The sequence below is a fragment of the Vulpes vulpes genome, chromosome 3 (assembly GCF_048418805.1).
Source record: "Vulpes vulpes isolate BD-2025 chromosome 3, VulVul3, whole genome shotgun sequence".
NCBI classification, from domain to species: domain Eukaryota; kingdom Metazoa; phylum Chordata; class Mammalia; order Carnivora; family Canidae; genus Vulpes; species Vulpes vulpes.
Genome location: NC_132782.1, coordinates 117120225 through 117143610, shown reverse-complemented (window position 1 = coordinate 117143610; position 23386 = coordinate 117120225). Strand labels below are relative to the sequence as shown.

The following is a 23386-nucleotide window of genomic DNA, read 5'->3' as shown; positions in this document are numbered from 1 at the left end:
GGGAACATCTTAAGAACCCTCCAGGGCCATTGATCCACAGGCACAACACTTCTCGGAGACAAAATCAATAAAAGTATAACCTCTGTTTTGTAGGGAGGAGAGTCTAGGGCAGCTTATGAAACTTGAAAAGGCTGTGGATACTAAATATTAGAAGCCACAAACAGTCCAAACTTCTCATTTCACCTTTGAGAAAATAGGGATTCAGACTGTGAAGTGACTTGCTATGGTTCCAACAGCCAGTTGGTGGACTGTCAACTTTTAGTCCAATGTTCCTTATGCTCCGCCAGTAAAGAGACTAGCTGAGGAGGGAGCTCATGGTTGGCTCCCCCAACAGGAGGGGACAACAGTTGCATTGAAAGCGAAAGTTGCAGGGGCCCAGGGGTGCGGGGTGGGGGTTGGGGGGGTGGTGCTCAGTCGGTTAACTGGTTAAACGGTTAAGCGTCTGCCTTTGGCTCAGGTCCTGATCCCAGGTCCTTGGATCCAGCCCCGCATCAGGTTCCTGGTCCGGCATCCAGCTCCCTGGCTGTGGGGAGCCTGCCTCTCCCCCTCCCTCAGCCTGCTTCTCTCCCTGCTTGTGCTCTTTGACTCTGTCCAATAAATAAATACAATCTTTAGAAAACTAAAATAAAATAGGAAGTTGCCAAGTAGAGCCTAGAGCAGCTGACACGCTTGCTAGTGCTTCTCTGGCTCATCAGCCAGTGTGATCCACACCAACTACTGTCGGCCTGAGTACTCTTTCCTCCTCTGAGGAGCTGTACCCTCAGCTGCCCTGGGTGCCTTGGGACATACTGGGAAAAGTGTACACAGAAGGTAGAAGGTAGTAGGCATCACCTTATTTTAGAATTTGTTTATAAAGAGACTAAGGAGAGCTTGGGCCATTTTTCTCAAATTCTCTCAGCTCCAGGTTTGCAGTGGGAATTCCCACTCACCTTCAAACAGTCTGGCCCAGTGGTGGGTGTGGGGCCACCACTGTTTCAAGGCCAGCGTCCCACTGCTTCCAGCCTCCCTGCCCTTGGCCCCCATCAGGCCCAGAAGAAGCCACTGGGAGGCACATGCCAAGCTCGCAGATGCTTTTACTGGGGAGGAGGGGGGCTGAATGAGAGTCCTGACAAATCAAGCACAAAGTGCTCCAGTCTTAGGAAAGACACACAATAAATAGGTGGTCACTGGGGAGGGCTCTCAACACAGCGAGAAGGGGCACCATTTGTCTCAGCCTCTGGGCTTGCTCATCCTCTTTGCTGTGTGAGCTGGGGTGTGGGGTTCACTGCAAACTGGGGACGTGAGTGTGGATTTCTCAGGATGCCAAAAAGTATCAGATCTGCCATCCTGCTTGCGAGAGGGTCTTGGTCTCAGAGGTGTCTGGGTTGGTGCCTAAAGGCTCATCTGAGGAAAGAAAAGGATCGAGGTGAGGAAGGTGGCAGGCCAGAGATCCCCAGGGCTCATGTCAACACTCAGCTTGGAGCCTCATGGCAGGCTTGAGCGCCCTGGCTGTGCGTGGGAAGTTGGGCGGCCTCTGAGGGGACTGTCCTGTGCCCAGCACCCGCCACACTTGCTCCTAGCCCAGGGCTGGGCCTGCGGGCTTGTCCACCTGGCACTCTCCCTCCTACCCAGGGAGCATCCCACACTCCCTGTGAGGGTCAGGGCCACAGGGTGTCCTCACCCCCAACGTCCTTCTGACATTTTCTAACTGTGCCAGGACCCGTGGAGCCTCCTGTGGACACAGCATCTGGAGCTCCCCGGGTCTCATGTGAAGCAGCTGGCTCCCTGTGAGGAACCCGAGGCTCTTCACCGTGCTGGGAACAAAAACAGGAGGTGTCGGCAGGTGGAGTGGAGGGCGGGGGCCTGCGTGTTGGAGGCGTGGTGCATTTTGGAGTATGAGGGGCTGTTGGGCTTGGGCGCTGGGGTTACAGAATTCGGGGAAAAGCGTATCTGGAGGTGACGGAGTAAGATACGCATGTTGGCTTAAACCGACTTCAGAACTCTTGGGTTTGAATCGAGGAATGCCCTGGAAGAGAATTTTGCGGCAGGAAGGGATGGATGGCACCTGAAGTTCTTTCGGGCTTCCTGGAATCCTACTGTCCCCCCCCCCCCCCCCCCCCCCGAGGCAGAGGATCCCTGTTCAGTGCTCTAGCACGCTCTCTCTAACTCAGCAGAGGGTGGCACCTGCGGGTCTCTTCTGTGCGGTGCATGTTCTGGGTGTTCTGGGGCTCCGGGATGCCTCGGCTGTAACCTGACTCCCTCCCAAGTGCTCCCAGCACAGCGTCCGGGGGGGGGGGGGGGGGGGGGGGGGGGGGGGCGGGACACTCACGTGGTGGAGAAGTTCTGTGCCTGCAGCCAGGCCGCCACCTCCTCAGGTGTCGAGCTAGGTCGAAGCACTGGAGCCTGGAACCAGGGGAACCCGGGTAAGAGGCCGTCTCATCTCATTTCTACCCACGGCCCCCAACATCTGGGCCTTTTCTCTGGACTCCCATCAAATCACTTATCTCACTCCGCGGTTTGCTTGTCTGGTGGGGACAAGGCCTTGTTCTCTGCTCGGGCCCCAGGATAAACTTGGCATACAGGGAGCCTGTGACGATGCCGATTACATAGAACCAAGACTATCTCCTCCACTTGTCATTGAATCCCTCCTGCTCCCACCCCCGGCCTGTAGCTTCTGGACGGTCTAGGCTGGATAGTACCCAAGAAGGCGACTGGCTCTGGTCCCCCGGGGCCCTTGACTGTAGGGGCTCTAGGATGTTGCTGGGAATGTAGCCACTCTGTCCCTTCTCATTCTTCACCAGCCACCACCGCTTGCTCTGGTCCAGGACCTGCCAAGAGTCCCTACTTCAGTCACCAGAGCCTCTGCCCATGCCCAGTCCCCAACATGGCTTTCTTCTTTCCTGCCCTTCCCCACCCTCCTTCTCTCTAGGCTGCCCACCCCAGTAACCCCACACCCAGACCAACGCCAGGCTGCCTACGGCTCCCACCCACCACCACCTCTTTTTCTAGGCTCAAGCCCGAGTCTCACCTCCAGCACCTCTCCCTGGGCTACAGTCAGTTCCTGTGGGTTCCTGGCTTCAAACTCGTATAGGACTTGCATTTTCAGGGCTGGCTTCATGGGTCTGGAGCTGGAGGGCATGTGGTTGGGGTCCCCAGGCTGAGGGCCATGGTTGTGTGTCTCCTCTTGGACAAGGTAGGAGGTGCTCCCTAATCCAGGGCTTCCCCCCCACCCCGACCACACACAGAGTCAGGAGGGCTGGAGAATGGAGTCTCAGAGACTGAGTCCCTGTCCCAGCCCCAGAGACCCAGAGATCTCCTGCCTGGAATCTGGTGGTGACCCTTCAGCTGCCACTGGGATTTAATGGCAGGTCAGTGTAAGGCAGGGCTTGGGGTGGGGGTTTCTGCAGGCGGGAGGGGGCTGAAATGTCACTGATTTCTGAAGACTCTGCTAGCAATGGACTCTTCTCTGTCTGAGCTCTCCTCTGAGTGCTTTATACCTGAGCTCTGGGAAATCAGAGGCATGGTAGGTCATATCACAGGAAGCAGGATAGGAGACTGGGAAGATAAAAAACCACTTTTCGATTCAAGGTAGGGGTGGGGAGGTGCTGTACAGGCACATGACTGGCCAAAAGTGAGCTCAGAGGGTCTCTGAGTCGTAGAATCCACAGATCCATAGGGTCAGTCTCACACACACACACCCCCATCATAGAGTCCTGGCTAAGCCCAGGGCATACCGTAGAGAGGTAGAGCTCTGGTATCCCGAGGGTGCCTGGGGGGAAAGAGCAGAGAGAGCAAGAGCAGGGAATCAGCCAGCCTGGTGTGGGAGCTGGCATATCAGACCACAGCCCCACTCACACATGCCTGCCTCACATCCCCTCCCTGCCTGCCCAGCTCGCAGATCTGGGACCTACCTGAACCCACCTACCACTGAGAGCTGTCATGTGACCATGGTGGATGGGGAGGGCAGAAAGTAGCCAGAGCCCAGGGCTTTGAGCAGGGCTCTTTGCTAAGCATCCCTTACCTGGTTGGAGGGTTCTGGAAGCTGCCAACCATCATAGAATGTGGGTTGGTACGGTGGGGGCTCACCGCCTGTCCAGTCGGCCCTGGGGAGAGAACAAAGCTGAGTCCACTTGGTGCCAGGCTGTTGGATGTGGAGAGGGAGGAGATGGCAGGCCCTGGCCTCAAGGTCTTACAAGGGAGGACATGGCCCGTGAGCACAGATGAAAGGCCCCAGACACCCTTACTGGGGCACCCAGTTAAGCAGAACGCATGCATCCGCGTGGGTCTCTAGAGCCCAGCCTCACCTCTGCGCGTGAGGTGCAGACGCATCCACTCCCTAAGAACACGTTGGACACTTTATTGCACTGCCTGGGAGTTTGCATCGAAGGGATGGAAGCACAGAGTGTCAGTGCTGGAAGACCCTCCCGGGGCTCAGGCTGGGCTTTTCTGACCTGATTTTCACTTCTTGGCAGCAGGTTTCTTTCTTTTGAGTTAACTAATGGGTGGAACTTGGCTTGAGGTCACAGCAGTTGTTGTGGTTGACTCCGGAGTGGGGGCTGCTCCTGGCTCCCCAGCCTCCCGCCCTATCGCCCGCTGCACCCCTACTGCAGGAGGGGCAGTGCTGTTTGTGGCATCCAGGCTTGTTCTGCTGGGAATCTTCTCCGCTTGCCTGTCCCGGGGAACCCCTGCTCACCTTGAGCAAGTTCCTTTCTTTCTTCGCTGGGGCATTTCCTTCCTCTTGGATCACCCCAATTACTTTCCTTCCCCACTGTATCCCACATGCTTCCCACGAGTCTGTATTTCTAACTCTAGGGAGCCCCATGAGAGCAGCAGCCTGAGTGCAGTGGGTGGGATATCGGAAGCAGCTAATAAATATCTATTCAACGGGAACGAAGAAATCATTCCGTTTCTGAACCTTTTTAATTGGTTCCCTTTTTTTACCTTAAAAATATGCTCAAGGGGGCACCTGGGGGGCTCAGTGGTTGGGCATCTGCCTTTGGCTCAGGGCATGATCCCGGGGTCCTGGGATCGAGTCCCACATCAGGCCCTGTGGGGAGCCTGCTTCTCCCTCTGCCTGTGTCTCTGCCTCTCTCTGTCTCTCATGAATAAATAAAAAAAAATCTTTAATAATAATAATAATAATAAACTGGGACAGAAAAGAGAATAGAAATTACCAGGGGCTGGGGAGAGGGAGGAATGGGTACAGAATTCTGTTTAGTTCATTGTTTCATGGGTACAGAGTTTCTGTTTGGCATGATGAAAAAAGTTCTGAAGATGAACAGTAGAGACGGTTGCACAACGCTGCGAACGTACCTAACGCTGTGGAATTCTACTCTTTAAAATGGCAAATTTTATCTTATGCATGTTTTACCACAACAAAATAAATAGATTACATTAAACCATAATCCACATCTTCAGGTGGATTGGACAAAAATTATTTTAATGAGTCTGTACTGAGAAGAGCACCCCGGTAGGCAAGGGACTCACTAGCCCAACTGGCTTGTTTCCTGGTTGACTCCTCTCTCTCTTCCTAAAATCCTCTTTCTCTCTTGGTTTTCATGCCTTTGCTTTTTGGTTGCTCCTTTGAACTCTCTGGAATTCCTCTTTGCCTCCTTGACCCTCTACTCCCTTTGCCACCTACACGTGAAAGTGTCCCTTCCTATCCCGTGGGCTCAAGGGGGCCTCGCTGGTTAAGCGGGTCCTTGGGGCTCCCTCTGGAGTGCTCCACTTCTGTGCCCACTGCTCTCAGACCTGCAGGCCAGCTGGGACCTCTCTCCCGAGTTCTGGGTCCCCCTGTACCTGGGGACTGTCTCACTGACGCCTCAGCTCAGCCGACCCCGACTGGTCCACACCTCCCACCCCACCTCACTTGCTCCCCACAGCTCCCATCAGCCAGCTCAGCTGTGGCCTATCTCACCATCACACTGTGTGGAATATCTCTTTCTCCCTCAACCCCTTGACCGGTCGGTTGCCAAGTCTTACTTATGTTACATCGGCATCTCTTATGTCAGTAATTCTTAAATTCTGGCTGGAGTGAGACAATGTTTTCACTTTGTCCTTGACCAGAATGTGAACATTTCTCATAGCAGGCAGCCAACTCTACTTTCTTGGAAAGAGCTGTCCTTTTTTTCCTTCAGTGGTGAGTGATGGTGACTGGTGGGGTTTTTAATTAAAAAAATGTTTTTTAATTGTTTGTACTTAGTCTAATAAAAAGTTGGGAACTCCATGGAGAGGTCCCCCCGAAATTTGTTTTGAGATATTTCTGGTCTGTGACAACAACAGAGCCTACCATCTCTAATGTCCTGGCCCAGGTCAGTTCAGGCCTTGTCCTCACTCACCGGCTGGTGGTCCAGGCCGCACCCAGTCTCTTCCAGAAGTCGCTCTCAGCTGGGCTGAGACAGGACTGCAGCAGGTCGATGGCTTTGGTGGTGAGGAGGGGTGAAATCACTCGGGCTGCTAGACCAGGCTCAGGGCACTGGGCCAGGATCTAGGGCAGGGAATGCAAGGCGTCAGGCAGCCTAGGTCTCCCAGGGCCAAACAGGAGTGGGAAGGGGCCCGGAATTCCGAGCTTCCCACTCTTGTAATGCCACATTCCTGTCTCCCTCAGATCCCTGGGGTCCTCGGACCAACCCCAGCCCATCTAGTCTGTTGAGAGGTGTTGTAGACAGCAAGGATCATGTCTTGGGGTCAATGAGGAGGCTGTATTGTGATGAGCAAGGGGCAGACCCCACAACCTTCCCCTGTCCCCTGCCTTCCACCCTGGCCTCTGCTCCATCTTCACTCCAGCCTGTCTCTCTTCATCACCCTCTCGACCCCAAACTCACAGAGTCTAGAAGTTGGAAGAGGATGTGCACAAATTCGGGAGCGTTCTTCTCCTGCAGCCAGATGGCCAGCTTGCCCTGGGGACACAGGGCATTATGTGCTACTACCCATCATTCTTCCCCACCTTCACCAGGACCCCAGGACACTATAATTGTTCAGGGCCTTGGCTGGGAGCCTGGAGATCTCCAAAAGTGCTAAGTGTAGGAGGGGAGGTTCCAGGGGGAGAAGCTGGAGAAGGAAAGGACTTGGGGTTCTAGGAGACCAGAGAGGAGGCGGTGGCTGGGGAGGGGTGAGGGGAAGACTGTGAACTGGTGAGGAGTCACATACTAGGAGGTTGAAGCTGTACTTGATCTTCTGGAAGCAATCAATGTACTGTGCCTGTGTCATTCCTATAGGGGAGGAGGACGGTGGGGGGTTGTTCATCATCCCAAGACCACACCCCCACGTCCTCCCCCTCCCCCCCAGCCCTCAGCACTCACCCCACTGATGCTTGCCTTTTTTCTTCCCTAGTTTCTTCTTCTTATGACTGCTCTTTGCCTGGGCCTCCTTCAGCTTGCCCACAAACAGCTCGATATCCCTAAGGACGTGGCTTAGTATCTCCTGGACCCCAAACAACCCGTGCCCTTGAGTGGGCAGTTGGGTCCACCCTGGAACTCCCAACCCTGCCCCCGACCCTTCCCTACCTCCAGCCAGAGCCTCAGGTCCAGCCCAGGGTCTGACCAAGCCTCCCTGTCCCTCCTCAGTCCCGGGCCTGCCTTGGCCATCCTGGGACCTGGTCTTCCCTTGGGCTGGAAAGCTTCAGCCAGCTTAGGACGATCTATAGTTACCTCATCCCTCTCTGGGCTCTCGGGAGATGGGGTCCGCCTTGGAGGAGGCAAAGTGAGGGTGCTTGATTCTTGGGTACTGGAGTTGCGTAGCAGGGGCCTTGGGGATGGCGGTGTACCTACAATGTAAGGGGACCATGAGCCTTTCTGATCTTTGATTCAAACCTTCCTTTCCACCTGCCCTCGTGCCCCAAACTTACTGTGCTCTGGGGTCATCCAGTAGGACTGCTCTGGAGGGAGCCCCTGCTCTGGTGGGGGTACTTGCTCCTTAGAGAATGACCTCTCTGGAGAAGGCCCCCTCCATTTGTCTTGGCTGGGGTGACGGGCTCTAGAGTGGGGTCTGCTGAGCACATGATGGGGACACAGCTTTGACAGGGTTCTTGGGACAGAGGCTCTGCCCTGGATCAAAGGGTATTACCATCCCTCTCTAGAAGATCCACCTGCCCTGCTCCCTGGTCTCCATCTGGACTCCACCCCACCTCATGTGCCTGCCCTGGAGGCCCTCTCAGTCCGATATTAGTTTCCAGGGACAGTCTCCAGTGTTCCCTGGGCCTGGCCCCCGCTCCTCCACCACACTCATCTGCACCCTAGCCCCAGGCTGGTCCCTCCCCAGTTCCAGGCCCAGGTTGGTTGGGTCACATGCTTCTGGGCTCCCCCAGAAGTGGGGCCAGGGCCTGGCCCACCCAGGCCCCAGGTCAGAGGTCCTGCAGGTGGGCTGGGGCAGAGACTGCCTACCTCTGCTGTTGCTCCTCCTCCAGGGCCTTCTTCAGGCTGTTCCTTAGCTGCTCTGCCTGGAGGAAGCAGGAGTCAGGCAGGCTGTGTGTGTGTTTATGTTGGGGAGTGAGGGACGTTAGGGGGAAGTGATGGGCGTTGGACCCTCTCTCGCTCCCAGCCCTACCCCTAGTCACTCACCCTCACTTCCTGGCAGTGGAAGAGCAGAGTGCTGGTGGCTGGCAGGCCGGACCCCTGCACCGTGATGGACAGGATAGCGTTGTAGGAGCCGATGTTGAGCACCACGTCCATGGCCTGGATGCTGTCCAGGCGGTAAGAGTCCAGCTCCTCCTGTGCCACACAGAGAGTTTGGCGGTGAGGTCCCTGAGAGTCATGGTGGCTCCTCATGGCCTCGGGCAGGGGTGTCACCTTCTCTGACCCAGTGCCTCTGTCTCCCCTCTCTTCCTAGGCCTGAATGTGTATTGTATACGGGGACAGGCTGTTCTTTGGGGCAGGGAGGGTGAAGCCCATGCCAGGTGCTTGCTTTTCTACACCCCACGTTAGCTGTTATCCATTGACAAGTTCAGGGGGGGCTGACCTTCGTCTCGATGTCCAGCAGTTGGAACGAGCCGTCTCTGACCTGCAGGAACAGGTCCTGACTCCACACCCGGCCCTGAGCATCCATCTCCTGCAGCTTCTTCAGCGCATCCTTGGGTTCTTGGACCTTCTGAGATCCTAGCTTACATGTCATTAGGTGCTGAGGGGAAAGGAGGTTTGGATCAGGAGCCCACAGGTGGTGGCAGGACGGGATAGGGGTGGGGGTAAAAGCAGCAGAGGGGGAAGGCACGTTCTTAACCTTGTTGCTCGGGAGGTCCCAGGCCATCCCCACACAGCAGCCTTTCCGGGCCAGTGGGAGGGCTGGAAGCAGTTGGGCTGGGATAGAGCCCTGGAGGCAGAGTCTGATGAGCTGCACTAGAGGGTTTAGAACCCTGGAGGAAGGATGTCATGGCCCTTAACAGTCCAGGTCACTTGACGGGGCTGGATGGTGGTAGATATAGGTTCTAATAACCCAACAAATGGTCTGAACTCCTCTGGGCGGGATATAGGACCCTCCAATTCTGTCCCTGGCTGCCTTTGCCCCCTTTGGGAATCTACCACCCCAGCCTGGTCCTTCTCTTCTCTGACTCAGCACTCCTGCCTCCTTGCCTTTGCTCATGCTGTTCCCCATACCCTGAATGCTTTTCCCACTTCTGCTAGTCTGTCCCTTCCCAGTCTCCCAGGAAGATCCAGAACCCCCTGCCCCTGATTCTTGCCCAATGAGGTCCACGGTCATCCCGGTCTTGCTCAGAGCCTTGCCCGCTGCTAGTCCCATCACCCTGGCAGGTTTTTGCTGTTTTTCTCCTTCCTTGAGAAGACCCTTCCCTCTTCCCATCCAAACTCCACCCCCACACACCACATTCCCCTTGCCCCCCCTCTAGGCCCTTTTTGGGGGCTCCCATTGCCTCTTGCTCCTTGATCCCCTGCCCTGCTCTCAGCCCAGCCCTCAGTGCTTCTCTGGGAGTTCACGCTGCTTACATATCCAGGGGCCCCTGATCTCATGAGCAAATGCCTGGCATCCTGGACACATCTCCTCCTGACCTCACCTGCCAGGCCTAAACAGAGCCGGCTCCCACGCCCACCTCTACCACGAGGCCCAGGACTCCTGGCCCCAAGCCAGCTGGCTGGAGGAGCCTGGCCTCCACTGCCCCGTGAGCCTCCAGACCACTGGCCCTGTGGTCCTCCTCTGCTTCTTCTCCCTGAGAGCCTGGATCGGCTGCTGCCCAGGGCTGGTGTCCACCCTGGATGCGCCAACCTGATCAGGTGTCTGCTCTTCCCCACAACACCCTTCCGGCCTGTGCTTCCCCTGGGGTGTCAGCAGCCCTTTGGGCAACCAGAGCTCGCGGTGTTGTCTGCCCAGGCAGGGCCAGAGCCTTCATTCCAGCCCCCAAGCAGCCCGTGCCTGCCTTGGGAACTCAAGCCCAGACACCTCTGAGACAGTGGTCTGTTCAAGTGCTTGCAGGGAAGGCTATCCTCACACATTCCTTCCTCCTGCCATGCTGGACCCACTCACCTCCACCCTGTGCTGCAGACAGGTGGGCTCGGAGGAGATGTTCTGCAAGTACTCCTTCCGTTGCACTGTAGGGGTGCGGAGCAAGGGGACGGAGACAGAACAGGCCGGGGAGACACAATTACAGGGGGTGGTCAGTGAGGGGAGGGAGATGCCCGAGGGCAAGGGGTTCAGGAAGGGAAGGGGAGAGGGGACCAGAGGGGGAGCTTACGGTAAATGGCTCTGCTGCTGGGCCGGGACATGTTGGCACTGTTAGATGACTCCAAGAATCTACACTGAACCAAAGAGACAGCCATCAGGGCTGGGGAGAAAAATACCAGGACAGACCCTGGCAGGAGAACTGCTCTTGCAGCTCATGACTCACCCAGGCCTGAGGCTTGGGCCAGACTCTGACTTGGGGCCTCCAGAACCAAACCCAAACCTGGCTCCAGGGGCCTTTCTGGAACCATATTCAGCCTTGCCTTCCTCTGAGGAGCCCCATTTTGGCTGGGCCTGGGAGGCCTCAAGGCAGGCTCCTGGCCTCCTTTATTTTATTATTATTTGTTCAGTAAGGCCCATTCCTGTAGACTTAGGAAAGTTCTGTGGACAGGCACCTGGAAACATCCTGTCTTGGGCCTGGATGTGAAGATGCCTCGCTTCTGGAGGAAAAGTGTCAGGTACAACAGCCTTTCGTGCCAAAGCAAACCTTTTGTCCAAGCCTGTTTCAGTTCTGCAAATTGGGAGGAGGTCCACGTTGCCTCTTAAGCTGCAGACCCACCCAGGAGGGGTGTGTGTTGTGTGTGTGTATCTGTTTGCATGCACGTGTTAATGCATGTTTATGATGTGGCTTTATAGGGTTTGTCAACGATCTACACTTCCCTGAATGTCTTATCAAGGCTCCTGTCTCTTCATCTGTCCATACTCTGAACCCTCTGTTCAGAGGCCCTTTCTACCCAGCCCTTTATTTTATTTTTTTAAAGGTTCTATTTAGGGATCCCTGGGTGGCGCAGCGGTTTGGCGCCTGCCTTTGGCCCAGGGCATGATCCTGGAGACCCGGAATCGAATCCCACATCAGGCTCCCGGTGTATGGAGCCTGCTTCTCCCTCCGCCTGTGTCTCTGCCTCTCTCTCTCTCTCTCTGTGACTATCATAAATAAATAAAAAATTAAAAAAAAAATAAAGGTTCTATTTATTTATTTGAGAGAGAGAGAGAGAGAGGGAATGAGAGCACACAAGCAGGGGGAGTGGCAAGCAGAGGAAGAAGCAGGCTTCCCACTGTGCAGGGAGCCGATGTGGGGCTCGATCCCAGGGCTCTGGAATTATGACCTGAGCTGAAGGCAAACACCTAACTGACTGAGCCACCCAGGTCCCCCTTGCCCAGCCTTTTTTAAAGTTTTATTATTTTTAAAAGATTCTATTTATTTATTTATGAGAGACACAGAGAAAGGCAGAGACATAGGCAGAGGGAGAAGCAGGGTCCCTGCGGGGAGCCTGATGTAGGACTTGATCCCGGGACCCTGGGATCATAACCTGAGTCAAAGGTAGATGCTCAATCACTAAGCCACCCAGGTGCCCCTTACCCAGCTCTTTAAATCCAGCTCAAGGATCACCTCTTCAGTGAAGCCCCCCCTTGGCCACCACACTCTCCCCTGCTCAGAGTGCCTTCCTGATGCTACGCCCAGCCTTGTAGTTTTATCTCTAACAAAGATAGCCCCTCTGGTTAGCATGTGAGCCTGGGGCTGTGCCCCTTACAAACATCCTATTTAATTTTCACTACCATTGCTCGTACTTCTTTGGCTCTACACGTTGAACACTGTTCTATGGACTTCACCCTCATCAGCTCATTTAATCCTCAAAACAACCTCACCCGGTGGGTGCTGTTATTGCTCCATTAACCAGATGGGGCCTCTGAGGCTCAAAGAGGGTAACAAGCTTGAGGTCACTGGAGAGTATTTCCTGGAAAATAAGCCTAGCCCAGTCTGGCTGCAAACCCCATGCTTTAATTGTGTATATATGTCTCTGTTACGGGGCTGCAACATGCTAAGGACAGACTTGTCTTGCCACCACTGTCTCCCCAGTACCTTCCCGGCACAGGGTGTGTGTGTGTGTGTGTGTGTGTGTGACCAGAATGCACACACATATTGAAATGGAACGGAGGTAAGTGCAGTGCGTGTACAGGTGCAGGGTGGGGTGGGAGTGACTTGAACATGTGAGTCAGGGGGTAAGTGTCATTTGAATGACGTGTGTATGCTTCATGAATAGGGTGTCAAGTTTGTGGGTGCTATGCATCCCCGTGATGTGCCTGCGTCGTACAGAAACCCTGAAATAGCCCGGGCAAAGTGTAAGAAGGCAGCCCACACCCATTTATTAGGACTGTTATGAAAATAACAGTGGGTCTGATAAGATGAGTCAGTGATGAGGAGATCAGTTGCTAGGAAACAACTGAGGGATTGTGGAGGAGATGGTTGGCTCTATTTTCCTTGTTTGGGAGCTTGAATTAAGGCGAATTTGGCCCTGTCCCCTCCAAGGGGAGGAGGATGCTGGAAGCCTGCTCCTCCCTACTCTACCCCCCAGGCTGCAACACTTCCTGCTTCTAGATCCGGAAGAGAAAGAAGAGAAAATGAACTCTGCCTTGGTTGGCCCTACTGCCCTCCCCCAGGCCGGCATGATTCCTGTGGGTACGTCCAGGGAACCGTCAAGATCCCAAACAGCAGGAGAGGGGAGGCGGCTGGCTTCGGCCCACCTTGCCCTTGGGGGAGTAGAGCTGTGGCAGGCTGGTTTCCCAGATGTATCCTCTGAACTTAGGGGCTTGGAGCAGGGAAGGGGTGTCTGCATCGCAGACACTGGGAGAAGGAGCCCAGAGTTGCTTCTGGAGCCCTGGCTCCCCCTCCCCTGCTTCCTAGCCAGCTAGCCGCAGCCAAGTGCCAAGCCTTTCTGGGGCATGCTCTTCCCGGCAGGGAATGCGCTGGAGACCTGGGCCTGGGATCACCTGCAGCTGGCGGAGCCCCGATTTTCCTGCGGGCCAGGCCCTTACCTGTGTTCCAGAGGTGCTTGTCCCCCTGAGGGGGCCGGTGCTCGAGCTGGTGGTCTGGTGCTGGGGGTGGGAAGGCAGCGCTTCTCTGTTAGTGGCTGTGGACAGGGGCCCTTGAGCCGCGGGTCCTGGGGAGCAGGCGGGCCTTATGATGATGAGGCCATGAGGCAGCCACACCTGTGCTCTTTGGACTCCGGTGGGCGTGGAGGCTTTGGAGGCCACCACCCGCTCAGCAAGGAAGCCTGGACCTGTGGCAGCCCCAGGCTTAGCCAGGGACCCTGCTGCCCAGCCTCCTCCTCTGCCTTCCTCCAGCTTAGGGCGTGGCCTCTCCTCCCTCTGCCGCCTGGTGCCCCCTCTGAGGCCCCAGGTCCACATCAGGCACTAGGCTGGGGCCGAAAGGAGAGGACTGTCTTGGCCCAGGGAGGTCTGGCTTCTGTGGTCCGGGGACAGGTGGCTAGAGGTGGACCCCAGGCTTTGGGGAGGCCATGGACTGGCACGTGTGCCCGGGCGGGTGCAGTGCAGCACGTGTGGATGCATGATTACGTGTGCCCAGTGGTGCCTGTGAGCAGGACCTAGATCTCGGAAGAGCAGATGGGGACCAGGGGCTGGGACCACCGCGGGCATTACAGAGGGTGGAGACTCTTCCTGGCAGCGCCACACCATTCTGTCCTTTCTTGTCTCCTCCCATCCCGCAGGGGACCTGTCAGCCCCAGTTCTTGTGCCCTACTCACTTTCCTTCCCCACTGTCCTATGCCCTCAGACCTCTGCTCCATACCTGGCGGGCTTCGAGAAAGATGAGAGACCGGAGGTTGCCTTTGTCCCTGTTCATGTCCCAGTCCCTCTGCTTCCTTTTACTTAAAAAACTTTTTTGGCACCCAGGCTGGGCTGGGCAGCCTGCCCTCTGGGAGCTTGAAGTCCAAGGGGGTCATGGAAACAGATCAAAGGGAACAAGGCAGCAAGGGAGAGGAGAGGAGAGGAGAGGAGAGGAGAGGAGAGGAGAGGAGGGCAGGGGAGGGGAGGGGAGGGGAGGGGAGGGGAGTCCAATTTGGTGGCAGATCTCCTGGGTGGAGGTCAGGACCCACTAGGTGTTAGGATCCACGGGGAGGCCCGTGGTCTGGGAGCGGGGCCTGCGTCTGCACGTCCATCCTCGGCTTCCTGGGGCCACCCTGGGAGGTCTTGGTTGACTCCCCAGCCCCCGGCCCAGCCACCACTGCCCTTGAGGGTCTGGAGGCCAGGGTTTGCATCCTGGCCACGGCCAGCCCCCCTGCGAGAGTCTGTAGGGCTGCCAGCTTTAGAGGCCCAGGGATGAGGTGCCTGCTGGGCCAGCCCCTAGCCATGGCCTCCCAGGGGGCCTCTTGCTTCTCCACTTCTTTCCGGATAGGACAGCCTGTCTGTCACCTTGCCTCCTCCAGTCCCAGCCTAGCTTCATCAAGGCTGTGGGCACATTCCACCTCTGGCTCAGGCCAGGGGCCCACCTAAGCCGGTGCTCCTACCCAGCTCAGGATAGGCCGGTCCTCACGTAGGCCTCCCCTGACATCAGTGCAAGCACAGTGGCTCTCGCACAGCAGACGGTGGGGGTGGGGGGGGAGGGCACAGCCCACTGCAGAGATGCACGTGAACCTCAGGGCAGAGAGATACGGAGCAGCCCTTGGCACGATGGGCTCTTGCACTCCACAGTCCCTGTGGGGGTGGCCTTGGGAGCAACATGGCTGTCCTCAGACAGGAGCCCTTTGTGCCCTGGGGGGTGGGGGCTGGACTCAGGGCTTCTTCCGGGCCGGACATTGTGGACACCCGCCAGGGTGGAGCCACTCCAGGGAAGAGGGGCATTAGGAGGGATGGAGAGGCCAGGCCACACACCCCTGGGGATGTGGGGGCCGTAACTGAGGATTCTACACAGAGAAAGCTCCCGGTGCCAAAGTAGTTCTTTACTTTTTTCTTTTCTTTTCTTTTTTTAAGATTGTATTTATTTATTCATGAGAGACACACACACACACAGAGAGAGAGAGAGGCAGAGACACAGGCAGAGGGAGAAGCAGGCTCCATGCAGGGAGCCCGATGTGGGACTCAATCCCAGGACTGGGATCACGCCCTGGGCCGAAGGCAGGCGCTCAACCGTGAGCCACCTGGGCGTCCCACAAAGTAAGTGCTTTAGCGAAGCAATCCTGGCTGGGGCATCGAGAGCTGGGACTCAAAGGGCATCTCCTTGAACTGTGAGGCTAGTGGGCTTGGGACCTCATCCACTCACTCATGCACTCCCTGGCTCTAAAAGGAAGGCTTCCCATCAGCCTGGCCCTGTGCTAGATGCTAGGAGACACCTTGGGACTCAGTCTGACTTCGGTGTCTCCCTCCAAACAGCCCAGGCTCTCCACCCACGTCCCCAGCTCAGTGGAGCCACCAAGACCCAGCCAAGCATCCAAGCAGGGACCAGGGCCATCTTCTCCTGGCCCCCACACCCAGCCCCTCCCCCACCCTGTGAGTCCCCACAGATAGATCCACCTGTTCCCCCACCTCACTGCTGTGGCCTGAGCTCAGATGCATCAAACTGGCCACCTGTGACCATGCCTGGCTCCAGACATATTATTATTCATCCTCCCTCCTCCCTGCACACAGGGGATGATCCTCACCCAGAAAGGTGACCATCCCTCTGTGTCTAAAACCCATCACTGGCTCCCTGATGCTCTCAGGATATAATCCAAACTCCTGATCATGCACCTACATGAAAAGATGCATACATTAATTAAAACTTTGAAGGTATTTGACAATTTATTGGTAAATTCTGATGGACTCTAGGAAACCCAGAAGTCTTAGGAATTAAGATTTCAAAAGATTTAGAAAGAATCCCTTAAAAAGCTTTCAATATCACATTCCTTATTAAACTGGGGCTTGGGGCACTTTGGGCATCATTTCACCCCTGAATTATTATCTTGATAAATTAGTCCACAGTGGAACCTGAAATCAAGGCCAGGTGAAAGATGTGTATTCACTCTTCTCCAAGCATGCAGATGGTGCCACATTTCCTACTGAACAGAGTAGAAGCTTCATAGACTTGAGGCTCCTGCCTCTGAGCCCAGTCTTATCCCCCACCTCGCTGCCCCTTGCACTTTACACTCAGCTTGGAGTGACCCGGGGAATCTGGAGGAGTCACAACTTTATAGCTGGCTCCTCACCTTTCTCAGCTGGGAACATTCATCCCTTTATGCCTTTAGGCCAACACCCAAGCTGTGCCTCCTTTGGAAGGTTTTCCACTGCGCAGGACTGGTGGCGACTCTGGTCCTTGGCTCCCAAGTCCCTGGTACACACGGCCCTCCATCACTGTACATGTCACACTGAGGGGCATGTCCCCATCAGACTAGGATTCCTGAGGACCCAGGGTAGTTTTTGCCACAGTCTAGAGGAAAGAAGGACTTTGTCAACAAATATATGGACTGTGGCATCCCAGGCACAAAGGACCATACTCTGTTTGGGGCATCAGGGAAGGCTTCCCAGAGGAGGGAACGCTGGGGTGGGCTTTTAAAAATCAAATAGGAGTCTGGCCACGGGGTGAAGTGGGAAGGGAATGCTAGGTGGAGGGAGTAGCAATCCTGCTGAACAGGTGGGTGAAATGGTGTGGTGAGAAGTGGTGTATGGCCAGAGCATGAACTCCGTGTGTGTCTACGTATGTGTGTGCGCGTGTGTAACAGGGAGGTGGTGGCAGGTGACAGAGGATGTGTGTGTCCTCATCACCTGGTGGTGAGTGGAATCACTGAATGGCTTTGGACAAAGGTGTGGCAACGATGTTGCTGGTCTGCTGCCTCTTCAGAAGGCCCTGCCATTTGCTGATTCTCAGGGCATAGAGAGCAGTGGCTGAGGAGTGGGGGGTAGGGAGAGACCTAGGTGCACAGGTTTAAGGCCGAAGAGGCCAAGGAGTCCTTCCAGGCTCCCCTGGCCTGGGACTCTCAGAAACTCCAGAGCAGGTCCCAGGCCCTGCTCAGTGCTGGGGAACTCTGGAGGAAAGAGGTCCACTTTTACAGAGGGCAGTAAGGCAGGTAGGGCAGGACTCTGGTATTTGGGGACAGAGGCCTGCTTGTGGCTGAAAGGGGTAGAGTGCCAGCTAAGAGCGCCTCAGGCTCATGGAGCCAGCTGCCAGGGTGGGTGGAGCCAGAGCTCTTGCTGGTGGGCTGCATGGATGATTCGGATCAGGAGCCAGGGCCTGAGTCATGGCCTTGGCTGGGCGCTGGTGCCTGGTCCTGGGGCTACGGGGAGCCACAGAAACAGACCTCCTCTGTGCCACTGCTGCATCTGGTCCTGGCACATGGGGGGGGAGGGCGGGCAGTTGGCTTCTATGAGCCAGGTAGAGGCGTGTATGAGAGATCTCGTCCCTGCATTTGGAGTTTACATTCCAGAGGTAGAAGAAATGAGCAGATACCTCGGTAATCAAAGCACTGATAAGCGACAGGAAGGAAACCAGCAGGGGTGGTGTAACTGAGGGCATGGGTGTGGGAGGATACTTTGGGTGCATGTAATTAGAGAAGACATCTCCGAGGAGCCAGTGGGACGAAGTGCCCATGGGAGGGAGCAGCAAGATGGAGATGTGGCAGCTGGAAAGGCAGCTGGGAGACTGAAGTCTAAGGAGTGCAGAGAGAGGTGTTGCCAAGTGGCCTGAGGCGGGACAGGCAAGCATGGGCCGCAGTCACAGAGCACCAGCCTCAGCGGACCACAGCCAGGAGTGTGGCTTTTACTTCGAGGGCAATTGGGAGACACTGGGGGTCTGGAGTGGACTGGTGTGATCTGATTTGTGTTTCAGGTGCAACCTTCCCCTGGCCGGGAGAGCAGGCTGCGGTGGGGGCAGCTCTGCGGTGACAGGGAGGGCGCGGGGCCGTGGGGGGCTGGCTGTGCGCACTAGGGATGAGATGGGTTGAGGAGGAGAGCGCTTGGGGGGACTCCGGGTGGGGGCTGGACAGCGAGGCTGTGGTGGCCCTTGGTGAGGTGGGGAAGGCGCAGGGGAGGAGGAGCCCGCAGAGGGAGGAGATTCAGTTCTGCCGGGTGGCTACAGTTTGGAGGGCTTCTGTGACCTCTGCTGGAAGCATCGAGAAGGTAGGAAGCATGGTGGGATGACCCTGATGCACCCTGATTCAAGACTGGGTGGCAAGACCGTTCAGCCATGTTGGGGCGCCGTTGGCAGCGCGGCCTTCGATGGAAGAGCTGCTGCAGGGTGGCCGGTACCCGGCAGTTGTGCACAGATGCCCAGTGGTCTCAGGGGAGGAGGCCACGTGGGGGGAAGGTGTGAATGAAGGGCAGTGGCCTCGGGCTGACACGAGGCACTCGACATGAGGAGACTGGAAGGTGAAGAGGAGCCTTCTAAGGAGCCCATGAGCTCTCAGGGGAGCTGGCAGGGGACAGAGGTTCTAGAAGGAAGGAGTAGACACCTGGCTGAGGTGTGACCCACAGGTGGGGAAAAGTGCTGAGAGAAGAATCTGTGTCCTTGTCCACATGGAGGCCGGGGGTGGGGGGGTGGGGGGGTGGGGGGGGTGGGAGGAGAGGGCAGTTCTCCGGAGGAGCCATGGTGGCCGGAGCTGGCTGGAGAGGGTTAGTGTGGGCGCCTCCAAGAGACTCTGCTGGGAATGGGGTGGTGGGGTCAGGGGATGACATATGGTAACCTTTTCAAACGTGTTCAGGAGGCGGGGAACCCAGGTGGCTCAGTGGTTGAGCTCTGCCTTAGGCCCAGGGCGTGATCCTGGAGATCCAGATAGAGTCCCGCATTGGGCTCCCCGCAGGGAGCCTGCTTCTCCCTCTGCCTGTGTCACTGCCTCTCCGTGTGTGTCTCATGACTAAATAAAATCTTAAAAAAGAAATGTGTTTAAGGGGGGAGGTACTGTGGCATACTTGCTGCTGGGGAGAAGCTACTGGTGAGAGAACAGAGACAGCAAAGGCCTGGAGCTTTAGGAAGCTGCCGAAGAAGGAGGTCCAGTGTAGATGGAGGGGCTGGTGTTGCTGGGGAGGAGGGGCGCACAGCCTGGGGAGACTCCGCAGTGCTCCCCACTCCCCAGACAGGCAGAGGAAGGCAAGGAGGCTGGAGCAGGAGGAGGCTGGGAGAAGGGGTGACTTCAGGGCATGTGGTCCATTCTCCAGAGGCAGTGTGGTGTCCCAGCCTTGAATTTTCCAGAGAGAAGGCCAGGCCCCAGGTGCCCCAGGAAACTTCCCCATCCAGGGACTGGGAGACCAGGGTTGGAATCTCAGACCAGCCCCCTTCACCTAGCTTGCCCTCAGTCCCTCAATTTCCTGAACCCCCAAACCCAAAGCCAGCACTCGGGTCTTACTTCTCCTACTTTCTCTACATGTCCCTGGCAGCAGGATGCCATTCTAGGGGTTTCTCGGCACTCCTCTCCCTGCTTCTGCTCACTTGGTGCCGCCTCTCTCCAGCCTTGGATCCACTGGGTCACTCCCACACATGTCTCCTCCTCCCTCCCTTGTATTCTGGGGCCTATCCCTCATCCAGGGGGTAGGAGTGTAGGTGGTCCCAGAGGCCTGGATTCACCCAGCACCCTTCACCTGACAGCCCTGAGGAAAGGCCTTCCGTCTGGAAAGCCCTTCATCAGAGGCTTGGACTTTGCACTGTGATTTAGAGCAGGGTTTCAGGAAAGCAGGCCTGGAAGGGCGGCTTGGGAGGTGGGGGAGGGCATGCGTGTCCTCTGCGATCTCAAGGGAGGGGTCTGGACGGCCCAGCTCAGGCCTTGCCTCTGGGAGGGGGTCAGTGTTCTGAGTCAGCCCTGTGGGGAGCGGCTGCCCTGGCTGCGCTGGGGAGGGGCCTCCCCCCAGCACTTCCAGCGTGTACTTCTGCTCTGGCCTCTACTTCAGCTCGCTGCCCAAGATGGTTACAATGCAGCCATTCAGAACAGCGTGTAAAAGACCGGTGGGGATGTGGGGGAAAGTTCATGATGCGGATAAGCTGAAAAGGGTAGGCTACAGAATGGCAGATCCTAGTTTTGTGTGATCTCATTTTATGAAACAAACCAATGAACAAATACATAAACTGAAATCCTATCAATGGAAACAGAAAGAACCTCAACAAAACCTAGAATCCTGTAAATCTAAACAGAAAACAGTGCAATCATGTAAGTCTACACATAGAAAATCTTCAGGATAGGGGCGCCTGGCTGGCCCAGTCAGTAGAGCTTGTGACTCCACCTTAGGGTTGTTGAGTTTGAGCCCCATGTTGGATGTGGAGATTACCTAAAACTAAAATCAAGAAGAAAGAAAGAAAGAAAGAAAGAAAGAAAGAAAGAAAGAAAGAAAAGAAAGTTCAAGTAGCTCTAGATGAAAAAGCCTACTTACAAAATGGCAACACTCAATTTTGTAAAAAAAAAAAAAAAATTGTAATCACGAAATCTTGAGCAAGGAAAAAAATGGTCACCCTGTGAATCTGAACACTTACGTAGCACTTGCTGCAACCCAGGAAGGTAGAGTCTGTTATTTGCATTTCCGATTTACATAAAAAGAGACTGAGGCCCAACGATCAAAGAGGTTAAGTAATTAGTCCCAGGTCACCCAGCACCAAGCAATAGGCCTGTCTGTGATCTGAACCTAGGAGGCTGGTCTTGAGAAGACACCGCAAGAAACAAGATCAGTTATCTCCAGCTGTGTGGGTGCTTCTATGTGGCTTCACTCTCTTCTTTGTGCTTTTAGGCATTTTCCAACTTCTTCCCAAAGAACATGCTATTTTTGTTAACCAATGCCTCTCTGCTCCCATTCCACCCCACACAAAGTAATTGGGAATTTAAAAAGTAACAAAACAAGACAAACATATCCCAGGAAGCCACTCCTCCTGGGGCCCTGGGACCTCTGTCCACCCGGGGGTGGCTGCTAAAGGGTGTGATCAGTGGCCTGAAGCCTGGGAAAGCCAGTGAGAGGCCAGTGGAAGGGCTCAGATCTCCCCTTTGTCCCACATGGCCGTTGACGGTCCCAAAGACCTGTGCTGTGCCCCTGAGAATCCCAGGTCACCCCACCAAGGCCACTGAGGTCTTGGGCTGGCGCCAGGCCTCCTCTGTTTAGCACTGGACTGGCTGTCAGGCTTCCTTGAGGCTCCAGGAGGTGTGGGGGTGGGGCGGGGGGAGGAGGTCGGTGGGGGGAGCACAGAACCAGCCAAGGAGTCTGAAAACCTCTCCTTGACTTCTAGGCCCTCACACACCCACCACACACATTCCCAACCCACACTGTTTGGCTTACACACAAAGCCAGGTTCCCCGCTGCCGTTGGGACTCTCTTGGTGACCAGGCGCTTGTTACCTTGACAGCAGGGCAGCTGGTGTGTGGGACTCTAGACAGGACAGAGCAAGGACCTTGGAGTCGGAAAGAATTGGTTTGAACCCCAGGCCTGGCTCGCAGCTGCGTGGCCTTGGAATCTGAGCTCTCTGAGCTCTCTGAGCTTCAGGTTCATCATTTGTCCAGGGGGCTAAAGAGGGCAGTGAGGGTTATGCAATAGCAGGGTCACATGTCTGAGCAGGGGAGGAGCTCCAAGAATGCTCCCCAAAGTTGGCCTCCTGCAAGTGCTTCCTGCTGCCCCCAGCACCCTTGCAGAACCCCTGGGAGTAGACTGGATCCCTCCTAGGTGTCTCCCCATGCGGCAAGCTTTCCTCAGTACCCTCCGCCACCCCAGGAGGGCAGGGTGCCCACACAGGCTGCCGTGTGGGTCACTCTGGAGTTTCTCAGATGCTGGCTCCATGGGAATCCCTGGGAAACTGGGTTGAGAATGAAAAGTTCATGAAGGGAGTCCCAGAATCCAGTTTTTTTACGCTCTCCCCAGGGGTTCCAACGGGAGCAGTGCTCTACCTTCCTCCAGTTGGTCCTGTTCTGCCCTGCGTGTCACCCCTATCTGCTGCTGCCTGACCAGCCCAGACCCGAGAGACTCCGTCGGGCTCCCTCAGTCTCCCTGTTCGGCTCCCTGGGTGTGCCCCATGGGCCGTGCTCACGCCAGACTCGCCTCAAGAGAAGCCCGTCCGGCGTGCTCTGCTCGGACGTGGACAGCAGCTGCGGCCAGGAGCCCCGGGGCCCCCAACTCGGATCCTGAGTGGTGGTCCTGCCTGTGGCTCAGCTGCCCACGCCCTTAGGCTGGAGGGGCCACGGTGACACGGGACAGCTTGGTTCTCATCTCACAGAGCCGAAGACCCAATCTCACAGGCAACAGAGCGAGCACAGCCACAGCCACAGACAGACATTTGTTAAGCAGAGAAAGCTCTCAACCTGAGAGGGATTGGAACAGGGTGGCTAAGGAGGGCTTTAACCATCTTTCTAGGAAACAGACCAGAGACCTTGGGGAATTTCTCATCAGTATCAGGGGGGGATTTGTAAGTTTCGTGTCTATACTTGGAAGGAACTCGGTGGACTTGAAACAAACAAGATGTTTTTGTGACTATCAGGAGCACAAACCAGGTGTTCCCTTCTCTCTGGTTAATACTCCTCCATAATATTTCTCTACATCTGGGGTTTCTGGGAGCCTAATAACCATTAAAGGGGGTTACTCCCTAACAATTTGGAGTTAGGGAGCCAGGTTTGTTTTTCTGATTTTACTGTCTTATCTCTGTTCCCTTGGGATGGGCAGGAGCCTGACTTTGGAGCCTTTACCTGCCTGGCCCCATCTGCCCCTAACTCATTCCTGAATCACTAGCCCCATGAACACAGCACAGAATTCAGGCCACCGAAGACACCCCCCCCCCCCCCCGACGCCCCCAGCCACCCAGAGGCCTACCTGGGATTCCAGGACAAGCCTTTGGTGAGAGAGATAGCCAGTGGGGTATGCCCCTTGGTCCGAGGGGGTGATCCAGAGAAAATACCAGGCCTATCTAGCCCCGAGGTGAACAGTTCCAGGGAGAGTGCAGACAGCAGTGAGGCCCCAGGAGGGCCGAGCCCCCGGAGGGCCCGTGGCCTCTGTCACCTGGCCCCTCCTCCTCTCAGAATGTGGT

At 56.0% G+C, this 23386-nt stretch overlaps 1 protein-coding gene across 14 annotated transcripts; it reads right to left on the bottom strand.

Annotated features, from left to right (window-relative positions):
- Positions 1–1055: 1055 nt before the first annotated feature.
- Positions 1056–23386, bottom strand: EPS8L3 (EPS8 signaling adaptor L3). 14 transcript variants are annotated; one of them, XM_072754374.1, is made up of 21 exons: positions 23173–23386; positions 14228–14360; positions 13456–13580; positions 10655–10713; positions 10447–10511; positions 8935–9093; positions 8538–8687; positions 8361–8416; positions 7826–7968; positions 7629–7744; positions 7281–7401; positions 7129–7190; positions 6804–6878; positions 6318–6466; positions 4001–4082; positions 3714–3748; positions 3008–3197; positions 2679–2807; positions 2309–2382; positions 1661–1793; positions 1056–1383 (listed from the first exon to the last, which is right to left on the bottom strand). In XM_072754374.1, the coding sequence occupies exons 2-21, from the start codon at positions 14279–14281 to the stop codon at positions 1372–1374; spliced, it is 1989 nt and encodes a 662-aa protein (XP_072610475.1). In that variant the 5' UTR covers positions 14282–14360; positions 23173–23386; the 3' UTR covers positions 1056–1371. The 14 variants fall into 14 exon arrangements, with proteins under 14 accessions (XP_072610475.1, XP_072610481.1, XP_072610483.1 ...); XM_072754380.1 differs by having other exon boundaries at positions 7826–7965; positions 10655–10718; positions 23173–23366; XM_072754382.1 differs by lacking the exon at positions 14228–14360 and adding an exon at positions 21655–21744 and having other exon boundaries at positions 7826–7965; positions 23173–23318.

What these genes read in the sequence shown, in the direction of transcription:
- EPS8L3 (XM_072754372.1), bottom strand. Translation starts at nt 13,827, where the DNA reads ATGTGGACCTGGGGCCTCAGAGGGGGCACCAGGCGGCAGAGGGAGGAG. An exon ending in TCCACTGCCAGGAAGTGAGG is followed by an intron (nt 8,417 to 8,537) that starts GTGAGTGACTAG and finishes TGCTTCCTCCAG; the next exon opens with GCAGAGCAGCTAAGGAACAG. An exon ending in AGAGCCAGTCGCCTTCTTGG is followed by an intron (nt 2,383 to 2,678) that starts GTACTATCCAGC and finishes CCCTGGTTCCAG; the next exon opens with GCTCCAGTGCTTCGACCTAG.